Source organism: Lepisosteus oculatus, chromosome 25 (assembly GCF_040954835.1).
Source record: "Lepisosteus oculatus isolate fLepOcu1 chromosome 25, fLepOcu1.hap2, whole genome shotgun sequence".
Taxonomy (NCBI): Eukaryota; Metazoa; Chordata; class Actinopteri; order Semionotiformes; family Lepisosteidae; genus Lepisosteus; species Lepisosteus oculatus.
This window is the reverse complement of record NC_090720.1, coordinates 3,109,713-3,125,524: the sequence shown is the minus strand read 5'-3', so window position 1 is coordinate 3,125,524 and position 15,812 is coordinate 3,109,713. Positions and strand designations below refer to the sequence as shown.

General features: G+C 38.3%; 1 protein-coding gene across 3 annotated transcripts in view; it reads left to right on the top strand.

The window, feature by feature from the left end:
- cfap74 (cilia and flagella associated protein 74) overlaps window positions 1-1,119 on the top strand; it is a 53,650-nt gene extending 52,531 nt beyond the window's left edge. For all 3 annotated transcript variants that reach the window (XM_015337235.2, XM_015337233.2, XM_015337234.2), the window contains exons 38-39: window positions 394-528; window positions 739-1,119. In XM_015337235.2, the coding sequence (XP_015192721.2) occupies window positions 394-528; window positions 739-858 (255 nt within the window). In that variant the 3' untranslated portion in view covers window positions 859-1,119. The remainder of the gene's footprint in view (window positions 1-393; window positions 529-738) is intronic.
- The last annotated feature ends 14,693 nt before the right edge of the window (window positions 1,120-15,812 follow it).

Here is a 15,812-nt window from a genome sequence, read left to right as displayed (position 1 = left end):
GGATAATTTGTAGATGCTAACAGTCAAATTGGATGCAATTCTTCTTGGATTAATATGGTTTAAATACAAAACCGTCATAAATCATTATTTGGGATTGCATCACTGCTAAATTAATTATTCCCTCTTTAATGCTGAGGTATGGATGTTTTTAATCAGAAACCATGTGTATTTGAGGATTATAATTATTATCTGTAGGTAAACAGCAACCTGAGAGTTTTCTTTTTTGTGTGTATTCTGTGCGCTTAAGCAAAGAGCTGATTCATTGGCAATACTTTTTTTTCCTGCTGCTGTGTAAACATTTTAGTGGATTATTACTCTGGGTATGAGATTGGAAGTGTGGGTTTGTCTCATAAGGAGCTTATTGTTCACTGTCCAATCACTCTGCCTCAACAGAATGTGGAATTTGCTTTGGATAATCTTCCAGTCCTCCAGCAGAAGGGCTTCAGCGTGGATCCAGTAAAGGGAACAGTGGAGCCAGGACAGAAGAAAACCATAACTGTAACATGGGCGCCTCACAGTGGTCAGAATGTGAGTGTACAAACTACTGTATAGCTGAAATTCAGATTGTGGTCTGAAAAACAAAAGTTGTTATTGAAAATATGAAATTAAAAATGTTTTGATAACTTTCAGACCTGAAGAATCCATGTTTTTATTGTAATTCTGGTGTTTGTATTGTTGTGAATTGTTTTTAACGATTCACATTGATAAGACTTTCTTTGCTTCATTTTTCTCTTGCAGCTGACTCAGCCACTCTGTGTCTCAGTGCCACTGACTGTGAAAGGAGATGTAACCGAGATCTACAATGTCACCCTTTTGGCCCTTGTAGTGAGAGCACCTGAGTCAGGCTCTGAAAGATAAGAGCAGTGTTTGTACAGTAGCATTCAATTTGCTTCCCATTTGCAAAGATATAATAATAATGCCTATAGAGAGATAATCTGCATATCTAAGTACGTGCAAAAAAGAAAAATGCATTTTCTAGATGGGATTCATAAAAATGAATAACTGGAGAAACATTTCAGAAGTATGAATTGGGACATCACTTCTTTCAGGTTCACCAATGTGCATAAAACGTGTTAAAAAGCATCATACTTTCTTAATAAAAGTGCTTATTTTACCCCATATTTTAAAAAGCAAAGAAATGCTCTGTGTTTTTCTTCATTCATATTCATACACTTGAAACGTTCCTTCTTTAAAACGCATTCAGTTAAGGTACTCAATAAGGTTAAGAGTCCAGGTTAACACCAGAATACATTCAGACATCAGATTGCAGTAACCATTCTTGTACATCATTGCTCCTGCAGCAATAACCTCTTGTTTCCTCATTAAATAGAAATGACTGTTTTTGGCCTTGCATTTTAGTGCCTTAGATACAGCTAATAGCTTGTGTTTACAGTGCAAATTATCCTGTTAAGACTTCTCCCACAACCCATGATCAGATGGGAATGAATAAGCCATCCCTTCCTTGTGGGAAGCATCCACATATCCATATTGATTGGCAGATAAAGAGATAATGAACGGAGCAAAGAAATAATGTTTTTGTGCGTTGATAGGGTGGTCAGCACTGCTGCCTCACGTCCCTGCGGTTCTGGGTTTGATACTGGACAATGTGGAATCTGCATGTCCTCTCCTTGCTTTTGTGGGTTTTCTTTGGGTGCTCTGGTTTGCTTGTGTGTTCACTGGTGTCTCTACATTTTTCCTGTGTGCATGTGCCCTCTGGTGAAATAGGTGAAGTCCCACCTTGTGTGCTGTGCTTCTGGGATGGGCTCCAGGCTTACCAGGGATAAGAAGTATTCTGACAGCAGAGGTCTTTGTTTCGTTGTGTAATGGAAGAGTGTGTTCTTTAACACGGGAAGCGTCAAAACCTCTTTACACAGAGGTGAGACAGAGTACATTTCACTTGCGCTGAGAATGACTTAGAACGTCCACACCCACTTCCAGATTGAAACCTGCCTTTCACGTGAAAATGGAAACATTATCTTGGGCTACATGAGTAGGCTTGGGAACATGGCTGGAAACAATCTAACTCCAATCTCAGTTTTGCGTGTCTCTTGCGTCCTCAGCCACGATGATCCGTAAATATTTGGGTTGGGCGCTTTAATTTTATGCCTGCAGGTTAAGTATATATTTGATCTTTCATTCAAAATGTTATAGGATTTATCAGTAGAGATATTATTCACTTCTAAAGATACAGTATTTGCTTCTCTCCCAATGATGTTTAAAAACCGTCTGGGCAGGCGCAGTAACATTTTTAAGTGATCAGACATGAGATTTATAGTCCAGCTTTATTACACTGACTTAACATCTATCAGCAGCTAAATTTTAGGGTGTTCTTCTTGTACTTTAAAGTGTTCGCTCAAACACAGCGCGACTTGATACAGTAGGAATTTCTGTTTGTATTCTCTTATGTGCATGTTCTCTGTGCATAGAAGCTTTACACTCTCCACATAGACATGTGACATGCGTGACCATATTGGTGATGTCAGCTGGAGAGAGGGTCTTCCAGGGCTAAAGAAGGTAAAACTCAACAAGGTCGAAGACCATGTTTCATTGGGCTCAAGCAACATGGCTTGAGTAAAATTAAAATTCACATGGCCATCTTATTACCTGTGTGTAGCTGGCTGTCAGAAAACCTGTCCTCCTGTCTCATTCACCTGCAGGTATACTTTCATTAGTTGTATTGGGAACCCCGGCGGGGACTCAACTTCTAAGTGAAAAGTGCAGTTTGAAGAATAAATATTGACAGCTGTTCTTTGGTTGGTTTGGCACACGCAGTATCTGAAACAAAAACAGTAGTTCATTGCTCTTAGGAGAAGTCCTGCATCTTTCACACAGTGGAAAAACCTGTATTAGAACAGTGTTTCTCAACCTGGAGGGATAGGAAATCCACTGTCTTTGACTAAAAATTGCTTAGATCTGTTGCTGGATAAATATTCTTAGGTTTTTATATGTTTAGGGCTATCACAGACACCTTTCTTGTGAGCTTATTTTCTTCTTTAAAAGAGGACGTATTAACGTTATTTTGAACTAACAGCAGGACGACCTGCTGAATGTGAAAAGCTAGCCTCCAGAACTGCTGCTGTACTGGCTTGTATGATGAGTGACAATAGCAGTGAAGCTCTCAGGTGGAAGCTATGCAGAATCACATAAGCTTGAATGATCCATGTAAAATGTCCTCTGGCCCTTAGTTCAAAATAACAAATGGTTAGAGCAGACCAAGGATTTCCTGTTCAACTGCTTTGGGTCATTTGTGTATACAGTAGATGTCAGATGTCTTGGAATAATTGGGGAGAAGATCACATTCAGGTTGTTCAGGCAAAGGTGCTGCACATTTGCCTTATTGTTGCCTGCAACATGTTTTCAAGTGCAGAGCCTATTGCTCTACGCAAACCAGTCACACGAAGGATTTCCATTCACCCATAATGTTTACACATCTCTAGTATCCTTTTCACTTTGTTTTGGAAAAATGTGTGTACAATTAAGGCAGTAGGATGTGTCATCCTTCAGCAGGTCACTGGTAAAAACCGGAAAGCATTTAAAAAGCCCCATTTACAAGGAAAGTCTGATAAAAACTGAATGAAGGAGGATTTATAAAATTTTCCGTAATATGAAACCCAGATCAGCGATTACTCGTACTGTTTTGTTGCAGGTCTTTGGGATTCAAGCTGCTTTAGTCTAAGGCTGGAACGCTCTGAATGGTTCTCAGTGCTTAGACATGGTCTCTCAATGCAAGTCTATGCATCCCTGTCCTGGATATTCTGACAACACCTTTTATCTATGTATCTAGGCCTGTGAACAGGTGTAAATAGAGTACTTTTGCAAGCAGAACAGCTATTTCAACTCACCTTAAGTTCACCTCTCCCTGTACACTAGGGAAAAGGAGAGTGGATAGTCTTGGCCTCAATGTCACTAAGTCACTTCTACCTGCACATTATTGCCTCTTAAGATAAGGTAGGAAAATTACATGAACTATTCTTGCCTTAGGATCCATGGCTGATGCAGTATCAGGAATGCTATGCTTTTTTTTTTTTGCAAACAAAGTCTGCCCTGGGACTCATGTCTCAAATATGTATATAAATCTTTCATGCAGTATCTGAAGTGTGCGCACATGTGATCAAGGTGTCCATTATAAATGCTAAAATGTTTATTTGCTTAACCATCTGATAACACTAGGATAATTTAGCGTTCTGGCACCATAGATATTCTCTGGCAACCCATTATAACGAACCTCAGGGGGCAGTAAGAATCATCTTAATATTATGGTTAATTATATAACTGATCAAGGCTAGCATAATTGGCGCTTTTGTGGTCGGGACTCATAACAGCAATTTTATCTGGACTGTCTTTCTAGATATGTAATGTGTTACGGATAAACAAACACTTGCTTAAGTAACATATAATGAGATAGAAATAAAACAGTACTTTTCATAAATACATAAATTCACTGTTCAATCAGTTTAGTCAAATATGAACTCCTTTGTATCTGCTCTGGGGCTGTATATATAGGTGCCTTTGATCAATCATTACATTACAAAAAAAACAGCAAGCCTTCAGCTTAGGACTTGGCAAATGTGTATAACATGGTGAATGTATAGATTTCAGGCTCTGGCCACGTTCTGTTCTTTTTAGGAAAAAATAAATGTTTTGACTTTCCAAACATTTAATAACTAGGATCCTAAATCCTGGTTCTTAGAGGCGTTTTGGGTTTTGGGGTTCCCTTTAAATCAGCAGTTGATTCAACTTAAGCTGGGCTTTTCATGTATGGCTGAGGCTATTCCCGATTTAAACAGAAAACCCTCTGAGCTGCCTACCCACAAATATAAATGTTATTAACTAATGCAATATCTGCTGTAAGCATTAATTACAAAGAAAGTCGTGAAAGATGTTTCAGGACGTTTTCTACAATGTCATTGTGGTGAAACTGACACTTTTCCAAAGAAAGCTTTTTTTTTCTTGCCTGTCCCTTAGTCTTATTATCTACTGTCAAGACAGGTACCGTTTGTCTCTTTCTCATACCTGGAGTGCAGTTAAACAAAAACCCAACCAATTTAAAAACAACAAAAACTAAACATCCTTTGGTATATCTCTTGATGTTAAAAGCTACTGTATTTTTTACACTCCCCTTACGTGGCCTGAATTAGAAAGGTTTTAGTAGGATTTGGTTCTGTGTCTCATTCATGGATCAATATTGCTTTTTCCACCATGAGAAAAGGTCAATTCCTAAAACCTGTAAGCTTCTAAAATGTAGCATTCTTTAAACCATGACATCCACTGCCCAGGATTTGTGTTATTTGAAGAGTTTGAGAAACTTGCACAAAAGGGTCATCTACTGTTTAAAGAGGAAATGGCCTTGCATTAAGAAAACCAGACATTAAGGCAAGACCTGCTGTTTCTGAGTGGAACAAGTCCCAACTGGGAGATAGTTGGGCTCTGCAGCTGAATACTTGGGGGTTCCTCAGCTCCTGTTTCGTCTTCAAACTTATAAAATCCCTAGGAAAGTGCCTGTCATTGCTAGATGACCTTTTCATATCTTACGGTATTAACCCCAACTCAATGGTTATTGTTAATTACAACATCACAGGTTTTCTGAATTTTCCCAAGGACTTTACAAAGCTCATTAACTTGGTGTTCCTGTGTAAGATTTCTTTCATCTCTTCTTTCCCTATCTGTTCTTGTATAAGTAAGTCTTTTCAAGGCATGTGATGGGGCAAATGTCAGAGTTTGTCAAAAGCCATATCTGGACTTTATGCTTGCATGAAAGAACTCAGCTTTCCACTGCATTTGTTAATAGGATCAGTGTATAAATCTATCTTATTTATATCTTATATATTATCTTGTTTTTTTTTCCCCAGTCTGTCATGCTATTCTCCATGTGGAAATTCAGCCATAGATTTGATAATAATTCTAAAAGTGAAGTTAAGCTTTACCCTACAGATTATCACCATATTTAATTTGTATTTTTTTTACAAAGACAAAACACAGAAGATTGAGATAAATGAAATTATTTTATTTACTACTCCATTGCCCTGTCATAATTAATAGTTAATTAATAGAAACATGAATATGTATTTATTTAAAAATCTCACATGAGTATTACTCATACCCTCATGCTTGTACAGTGTTTGTGTTTGCAGCAGGGAGTCTTTAAACTGCCAACTCCTTAAAAAAAAAGCCACCGTAGTCATTTACCATCAATATTGATGTCAGAGCTTGAACAGATTTTACCTTGCCGATACAAACATAATTAGTACTGTAGCTAAGCTTTTGTGGAATCGTTCCAAATGTGTGACTTCCTCATGAGCGCAATAATTCAGCAGTTAAACAGCGATCTTAGTTATTATTACTTGGGTAAAGTCTGGTCACAGAATATAAACCAGACATTGAGAAAAAAAAGCCTTCAGGTTGCAACCTCAGGAATTTGTAAATAACTTTCATGTCAATATAGACTCTGCGGTTGGTTAAACAGTTATGTTGGCCATTCAAATAAGGTTGTAAAAAAATCAGATTTATTGTATTGAAAGTGTTTTCATTTTATGAAGTTCAGTGGATATTAAGTGTGAATATAGTTGAAAAAAATTTAGATGAGTATTAATATAATCACATTTAGAGAAAACACACCGCACCACATAGGAAAAGCATAAAGAAAGGCTTGACCACAGCACCAGTTCTGTAAGGGCAAAGAGACTTCTTAAAAACACAAAAGTGGGGGAGTCATCTGACCTACTATAGCAAGAGAGGTGAGCTGCAGTCCTTTAGAAGATCTGGGGCGTGGTGTGAGAATTAGCTAAAAATACTTTCCTTTGTCATTGTCATTGCCATTGTCTGGAGCATCACTGAGTTTATTTTTTTTGCCTAGTTTCCCAAGAAATCGTAAGAAAATTAGTAAACGTTTTTTTTTTTTGTTTGTTTCTGCATGCATGCTTTTATGTGACTAAGTGCAAGCATGCTGGGATCAAGTGCTTCTCTTTGTTGTTTTTTTCAACTCTTATCAAAACTTGTTCAACAGCCCTTTCTTGTTCCTGCACTCTAAGAGATCACATTGCAAAGAAAAATGTAAAACCTAAATGAATAACTGAACTGGGGTGAGACGTACCCATTGACACCTTTGCATTTTTGGCAGGGAAGAATTCCGCTTAGTTATGCACTTTCATGAGTTTATCTTTCCATGTGCAAAGAGCTCATTAAGCATCTCATTCACTCTCAGCAATTGCAGAAGAAATGTCCATAGACTGCATGATTATTCATACTCTTCAGGGTGATTTCCTATGCGAAGCAGACAGGCTGAGAACCCAAGACTTGATTCGAGGGCACATTCATGACTAGGGATAGTCTGCTTTTGACAATGTGATGACTCGTCCCTACCAGATACAGAGAGTAGCTGGCCAAGAATACACCTGTTTTAAGTAGAAGACTGAGATGAAAATCCCAAAGTCCAAGAGCTTTATGCTTGTCTGCTCATATGTAAAACAGCTGTTCCAAGAATCAAGTACGAATAGTAGCTCCCTGAGTGTTCTGTAAAACTGGGCTTCCAGTGTGACATCACTGATTACATTTGATAAAGTAATACCTGACTATAAATCCTCATGTCTCAAAAAGCTGTGCGCACATTAAAAATAAAGAATTGAAAGGCTTGTGCTGATAGGAGGGTGCATCCTTTGTTTGGGGAGGTGTATCACCATTGTCACATTTACACGAATTAACCTGTTTAAAGCTGGAAGTTAAACCTACTTTATCTAAACTTTGTTAAAAAACTGGTACTTTTGGTGCATGACTGGTTCCTAATTTAAATTACCCCTTCTCCCTCCAGCAAAGATGTTTATGAACAATTTAAAGTTTTATTTTCTTGTTGGAACAGTTTTCATAGCTAAAATATTTTTCCAATAAAAAGATGCAAATCGCTGCCCTTTAAAAATCTCACCAGTGAAACCAGAGCTTGCATATTCCTCTGCTTTCCAAAGCACATTACCTCAGTAGACAGCTTAGTGTCTGAGTTAAACGTGCTTTCGAAGACTCAGTTAGTCTAATATTTGTCAGCCACTGACCTTTTTTCAGAACTTTGTGTTTTTCCACTGGGAGATCTGGGTCTGCCTCCCAGGCTCTCAGACGGCCTAGAAAGATTTCCATTTCTTGCACTTACACCTTAACGAGCACATGAAGTCAGCAGTTAGTGGTTCCCGAACAAGTACTGTAGTAAATTACCGTAGCCACAAGTGTAATTAGTGAGCTAGCTGGTTGTTGGGAATAAGATATTTTAAACTACTTGCAAAGGACCCAGCTAATGGTTTTGTAAGGATAAATCAAATGCTTTCAGAGATTTTATTTTTTGTTTTCCAGAATGTTGTGGGATTCCTATCTAGAACGTGATGGCTTTTAAGAGTGCTGGGAGGTATTGGGAATTGGAGACGTTTCTGTGCCTCGTTATGAGCTCAGTCATGAGCAGGTTTGCAGGTTTGAACTAGCTTCCTCTGATTGTACTTGCTTGTCCCCCTGTGTCCTGACACAACCTTTACAGCCAAAATGACACCAGCGGGAAAAATTAGGAAATGACACTTAGGGGGTAGGAAGGAAGTGTGGTACATTTTTAATCTGAAAATTGTAGAAGAGTACTATCCAGCTCTCTTCAAAGTCATCTTCCCCTTTTCCATACCTCAGCCATTAAAACTGTTAATAACAACAGTTCCTCTTATGTAGCAGTAAGCTAAAAACATCTCAATAGTGTTTTAAATGAATATATTTTAAAAAATATCAAATTAATTGTATATGAAATTCTAGTCTTTTTTTTAAATCACCATTGAATATTTTTCCTAAAATACCATATATATAATATAATTTAAATTTTAGTCTTGTCTTCTGAATTTGTTCTTGTCTTTGTTCTGATTATTTTCATTTAACCCAGAATTGTGCTTTGGGGTTTTTCTCGACTGTATATCAACCTGAGTCAACTCCATGACCTTCTGAATCTAAAACACACCTTTAATGTTTGGCTCAGGCTCTCACCTTGGAAACCCTCTTTCCCACAGGATGCAGTCTGGCCGCAAGTGAGCAGAAGCCCTATGTGAATGGCAGTGTGTCTAGGGATCACGATATCTGATCCAGCACAAAAACTCTTGAGACAGAGGGAAATACCTTCATTTTATATCTCCAGGATCTACACATATATTCCAGTGGTGTTAGATGGATGTTTTCCACCCTTTGCAGTACAGACAGCTCAGGTGACAGTATCTAATCCTTACACAGGACTACTGTTTATTAACTTATGGAAACCTATGGACTATGGAAAATCAGCCACTGGTGTTGTAGCAGTATGACTGAACACTTTAGTATTTTGTGGTTTTTGTGTCTTTAAAATGAGAATCCCTCATGATAGGGTGAACAGCAGAGGTCGGTGTGTCAAGGGGTATTTTTTGTCCTGTGTTTCCATGCAAGAGGGTGAGGAAAAGAGGGGAAACCTTAAAGTGCCTAATATCAGTTTTAGGTGAGAGGACAATGTTATGAGCAACTCTTTTGTTTGGTAAGGGCTATAAAGATGCTGGTTCTCACAGCAGAACCATGGTTATCCCTTATGGAAAGCATTTGTGTCATTACATATAAGTAACGTGGCAGTTATGCATGGTTTAGTGTTTTATAAGTAGCTTGCATGCATCTTTACAAGTTAGCTTATACTCATCTTGTGTCCTCTTCTGCTAGTGGACTTGAAGAATACTTTCAGATTATCAGTCTATAATGACAACGAAAATTAAAAAAGTAAAAAAGGAGAAAAGCATTTTTGCACCTTTTTGAAATGGTTGTAAAAGTGGAACTGAGAAAGAGGTAATAAAAACAGCAAGGTCACCAAAGCGTATACTGTACACTAGCTTGCAGCTTTGTCCTACCTTGTAAAACACAGCTGTTGCTTTGATTTTATCAGTAATGGTCCTGAATAACTACATTGTGTTTTGTTCTGTTCTGCATTGGCGTGCCCCTGCCAGGGCAGGTTGTTGTGCTTCACTAATCGGTTGTCTCAATTACAAAGTGTTCTGTCGCTGTTACAATTGTGCGTTGATCTAGGAAGCAAATAATAACAAAATGAAATGAACAATGAGGATTCTGAAGCTGTGTATGCTGACTGAGCTGAGAGCAGGTATTGTGCACATTCAACTTAAGCACATAACCAATGACTCTAAGCGTGCCACTGTTTGCTCAAGATGAAGTCGTAAAACCAATTAAGATCAGATGTTTAGGTTCCTATTTTGCGTAGAAGCCCACTGTTTCCATTATTTAAAACTGATACTGAAGTGACTGGAAAAGCATGATGTTAGCAGCAAAAATACCCAGTTTTTACAAAAATGGCAATGCCATTTCTGCATCAGTGAATGCCTTTTGGAGCTTCTGTTGTAAATTGTGTGGAAATATATGTGGATACCAAAGAATTTCCAAACGCAGTGTTGGGGAGAAACGTATATTTTGTTTGGTGATGCCTCTTAGTTTATAGTCATCAGAAACCAAGGCTATAAAGCATTGCTGGAACAGAAGCAAAATCCCAGAAATGTACTGTAGTGTGCGTGATTAGATTAGGCTTTAACATTTATTGACTACATATGTATCATAATCTGATCAGTATCCGGTCACAAAGGGAAGAGGGGGGCTGCTGAACCTTTCAGCCAGTTAAGGTGCTTGCTCAAAGTCCGCGTTGAGCCATACAGTGCAGACATCACCGGGTCAGCTCGACTGTGGCGTTAGCTAACTGGCACGGGGATTGACTGCTCAGAGCTCAAACAGCCGAAGCCGAACATGACTGGAGTTGGTCTCGGTCAGCCAGGATGTCCTTCACCTGCTGCGCAGCGGCAACCCTGTAACTTACCCAGCACATGTGGGTTTACAGTGTTATCAGTGAAACACAAGAAAGGTTACGAGCAAGAGATGGCCACCCAGCCCTGCAAGCTTGTGTGTTGGCTAGTAGCTAAGTGTTCAAAGGATCTTGTAACGCTGTTTTCTGAAGGAAGGAAGGTTATGAGTTCTGACAGCATGGCTGGGTATCTTGCTCCAGACTCTCACAGACCTTCATGTAAAAGTTTTCTACTAATGTGCTTCCTTGTAGTTTCAACTTGCATTCTCTGATCTGTAAGTGGTTCACTGCTTCACTGGTATCAGACTCAATCCTCCATTTGTCTTGACATCCTCTGTAGATACTTTGTACTCACAGGACAGAAAACGGTGGGTGGCTTCACAGTCTATGGTCCTCACTTCTCCAGTTCCCGTACGAATGGTTGATTTGTATAAAAAGATAAATATCCGGTGGCTTCAAAATGTCTTCAAGCTTTTAATAAAATAAAAATAAACTGTAAGTCACCAAGTGCGTCTACAGTATGTCTGCCCTGCGATGGACTGGCGTCTCGTCCAGGGTGTACCCTGCTTTGCACCTCTGCTTGCCAGGACAGGCTCAGGTTCCCCTGCAACTCTGAACTGGACACGTGGTTGTGGTTTGAATCTGAGTGAATGCATTTGCATGCTATACAGTGTATCAGTGTTCTGCTATCACTACTATGCAAACCAGCCTATCTGATGCTGAACCAAAGCAAAGATGTATCACCATGACCTTGAGTTCTTGTATGCATGAGTGTTTGATGTTTGGCTCCATGGGTGGAGGAGATCCTGTCAGGGCTGGTCTCCATTTCTAAAGCACTTCCTGGATAAATAAACCCTTGTCAGGTGGTCTATTCTCAAGGCACTGCCCAGTGGTTTGTGTAAATGTATGATGAGGCCTATTATTTACAGAAACTTAGAGGCGAAACTTTCCCTTTTTATTCTTGAAGGTACAGTGTGTGTAATAATATGAAAATGAGTAACTATGCACTGTAAATAACATTTTCATGTTATTTCAAAACTTTAAGCTATTCCTCGCTTGTCAGAACTCTATTTTTGGAGTGTCATTGTACAGTTTTCTCCCCAGTTGGGTTATTGCTGTTTCAGAGCAAGTGGAAGCTCTGCTTTGCCTTTTCTCACATTGACTGTGAAGTCGCACATCACCAGATCAATATCGCTGCTGAAATTTAGCAGGAATAGGAAGGCATTAGGAAACAATGACCCCTTACCGGAATGTTTTTCGTGGTTGTGCCTCCAAATGCATTGTGGCTATTTTTGGGACTCTAAATCGGTTTTTACAATTTAAAAAATAATTGTGTTACTCTTTACTGAGAGTTCTGGAAAACATATCTCAACCAAGCATTTACAAAACTTGGGTAACAGCTGTGGATGTACTGTTGATATAACAGGTGACAGAGTTAAGCACTGTTTAATGTATAGAGGAATAGTGATGTCTATTGTGATGTCTGAGTTTAAATATCAGAAGCTGCACTAAAATCAATCACATCGAGCTACAAACCAAGTGTTTTAGGAGAGGTACACACCAATTAAAGCACTTCAAGAGGCTTACCCTGATAATTAAACTAAATAATAGACACATTATTCCATCAGATAAAGGTTTATTTTAGATACAATCGGATTTAATAAAAAGAGAATTATTTTAGTTTTAATGCCATGAAGCCTGTTAGCTGATTGTGGTTTGAAATGAACAAAAAATATCCACAAGTAAAAAGTAAACATTTTGACCAATAATTTTCTAGTTATCGGCTGACCAGAGCAGAAAAACAAGCTTTGGAATACAGACATGGCTGCATCAAAGATTACATTGTACTTCGTGTTTGGCAAAAAGTGCATTTTGCACAACAATTTTTTAATATCACTGCAGTATATGTATTGTACTGTTACAGGTTTGGATTTTTGAAAATAGAAAATTGCCAGAAATAGACTAAGCGGTTGATCAGTAATTAAACTAAATAATCATTATTTATATATTTTGCCATTAATATACCCTAGAAGTTGGTATAATTACAGATACCTGGGTCTTTTTTTCTCTGGCACAGCTTTGGTGCAGAGTGAAACATCAGGTAAACTGGATTAAACAATTAGTCATTAATAATAGTGACACACTAAACAACACAACATAAACATAAACTTACATGTTATTTGGTTTATAAACAAGGTATTTTGGAGGCCTGCATACAGACCAACAAGAAAGATCCCCAGAGTGCTAACAAGTATTTAAATCATACAGTATATAACGCCTAACCGACCAAAAAGAGAAATAAAGCTACTTTCTGCACAAAACAGAATACAGACTAAGTTAAATCTCTCAATATATAGATCCAGATGCTACAAAATATATAGGAATCTCCCTATTCTAAAAATGCACCCACTCACCAGGAGAGACCGTTTTCGACCTGGTGATTCTCTATACAGGAAATCAGTTTCCTAAAAACAGCAATATGACAAGCTGTCGCATCTTGTCTCAAAGGCTGATGGGAGCGAGGACCTCTCACTTGGCATTGTCTCTTCTCCTCTCTTTGTGCCTTGCTGTTCCTTCTCTCGACTTTTAATGCCCCAGAATTATTTACCAAGATAATTTAATGTACCAAGGTAAACCAGCCATTCTTTGATCAATATGCTCAGGTCCAGTACAACTAAGTAAACACTTCAGTTGCTTTCTTGTTCTGAAGCTTTGAAGAGAACTGCAAATGTTGACTAGCTAGGTGTTACTGCCCCCCACCTAGCTGTAACAGTATATTGTTTGTGAATATATATATATATGAAATGTTGAGTTTTAATATTTTAAACCTGTAATTGTTTAAAAAAACTTTGGGATTTGAGCTCGTTCTATTGAACAGAATACGTTTCTCTCTTTAGTGGGAAAAATAGTCCAGGCTGCAAATAATCAGGTGTGTTAATGTTTCTGCTATTTTTACGGACACTAGATATAATCACCAGTGCCAGGAGGCAAGAGAAGGCCAGAAAGGCAAGCTTTCTCATGGGCTCATCAGTCGCTTACCTGAGGCAGTCTTTCATGTCTTTAAATGACACTTGATGTGCGTTATTGATCAGGATAATTGTGTTTACTGTGGTTATTGGATTCAACCTTTCCTGACTGCTTGGTTGTTTAGACCACCTGAAATCAAATAAAGTGATTACTGGTTTCCAGAAACCTTAAAAGCTGGCTATTTTATTTTATTTTTCTCCCTCGACTGCTATTTTTATTTATGCTATTTAAAAGGAAACAGTTTTACTTTCTGCCTGTCTTAGAGATTCTAAGGTTCAAAAGATTTCTGTTTCTGCTGTTCTGCAGATCTACAGCTGTGTGTTTTAAGTGCTGGATCTGTGCAGAATGACTGGACTGCAATGTGAGAAGCCATTGCTTCTCAGATTTCACACTTCCTTTTGTTGTTCCTGTTAATGCCATTTCTTTCTTTTCCTATCAGTCATATCCTGACATTATCACGTGTGCAAGATCTGGAATTTACTTCACAAGTGTGGCTATTAATATTAGCCATGCAGAACTCCAGCTTTGCATTCTCTCCTGTGGCATGTGTGGATTCTGTCTTACCTTGTTATAGTTTGTATGGAGATCCCCGGAACAAGGGATGAGTCTTGAATGGCACTTTGAATATCCCTGTCAGACTTTATTATAGTGGACCTTTCTCAGAAATGTGCAGGGGTGTACGTACAGCTGATGTTGCCCTGGCCTGGAAATTGGTGAGGGGGGTGTGCTGGAATATTTTATTGTTTTAAACCTAGTTGTCCCGTTTTGGAAGAATTTAAAATTAATAACAATCGTTCTGCAGTCGGAATTAAATGTAAATTGATATACTGTATGCCAAGGCTACTCAACATGCGTCCCTTGCAGTAGTATAACATAACCAGCATCTGTGTTGTTATATTGTCAATTAGGGACAAGGGTTTAGCATAATTCTGCAAAGTAATAGTTAATAAGAATTTTATGTTAATGATGAGTGATTTTCAACTGCAAAAGAGCCAAAGACTTCCTTAATGGCACTGACAAAGTCAAGCCTACGGACTTATTCATCATCAACTTTGAGGCATGGGCCAGAGGACACAAATAAACACTGGTGGAAGTGTGTAAAAAATAAAAACAGGAGCCACTTCTTTACACAAAGGGTGGCGGGAGTATGGAATGACCTAGCCAGTCCTGATGTACCTACAGTACGAGTAGCCTTGTTTAATAAACCCTAATCCCATCAAAAACACATTCTGAGGCCGCCAGTGCCAACTCATCAACATCAACATAATCTTTCACTGGGAATACAAATTTCTGATCTTCTGACATCCTGTGGTGTGAATCAATTGCAACATTGTGTGCATTTAGTCAGCAGGTTCCTAATGTTAGGAGCTGGAATAAAATAATAAAGCATTTTTCTGCTTATCATATTGCAATGTGGTTGTACCACAGAAGTCCTGGGACTGATCAGATTATGAAGGTATAACAGAGCCTGTTTTTTTTTACTTACCACAGTTAGCGATAACTCCAGCTTTTCCTACTGAAACCATTGTAAATAATTTGAGTAGCTGTGAAAACAAAGGCGTGGAATGTTGACAGGGAGCCTTTATTTATTTGGTACCAGTAATATTTAGTAGCTGTAATTAAATGTTTCATTCTGTGATTTTGTTTTTACTTTGCCTTCTGGTCTGCTTGAAAAAAAAGGTTCTAACACACTCATTAATGTAACATAACTCCAGAGAAGTGGAGGGTTAAGGCCAATCTTATGGACAATGTTGTGTTAGATCTCCTAGGAAATGTGACTTCACAGTGCTTGGTAATAAAACCTACAGTAGGATCTTCACTTGAAAACATTAATGGGTACACCTGATTGACATAGTGAATGAAGAGAAGTTAGCTTTTAACTCAAGAGGAGGGACAAAAAAGTTCTATAATTTTGCTGAAAATGAGCAAATTCTTTGTGTATAATTTTGTTTTCCAGATTTAA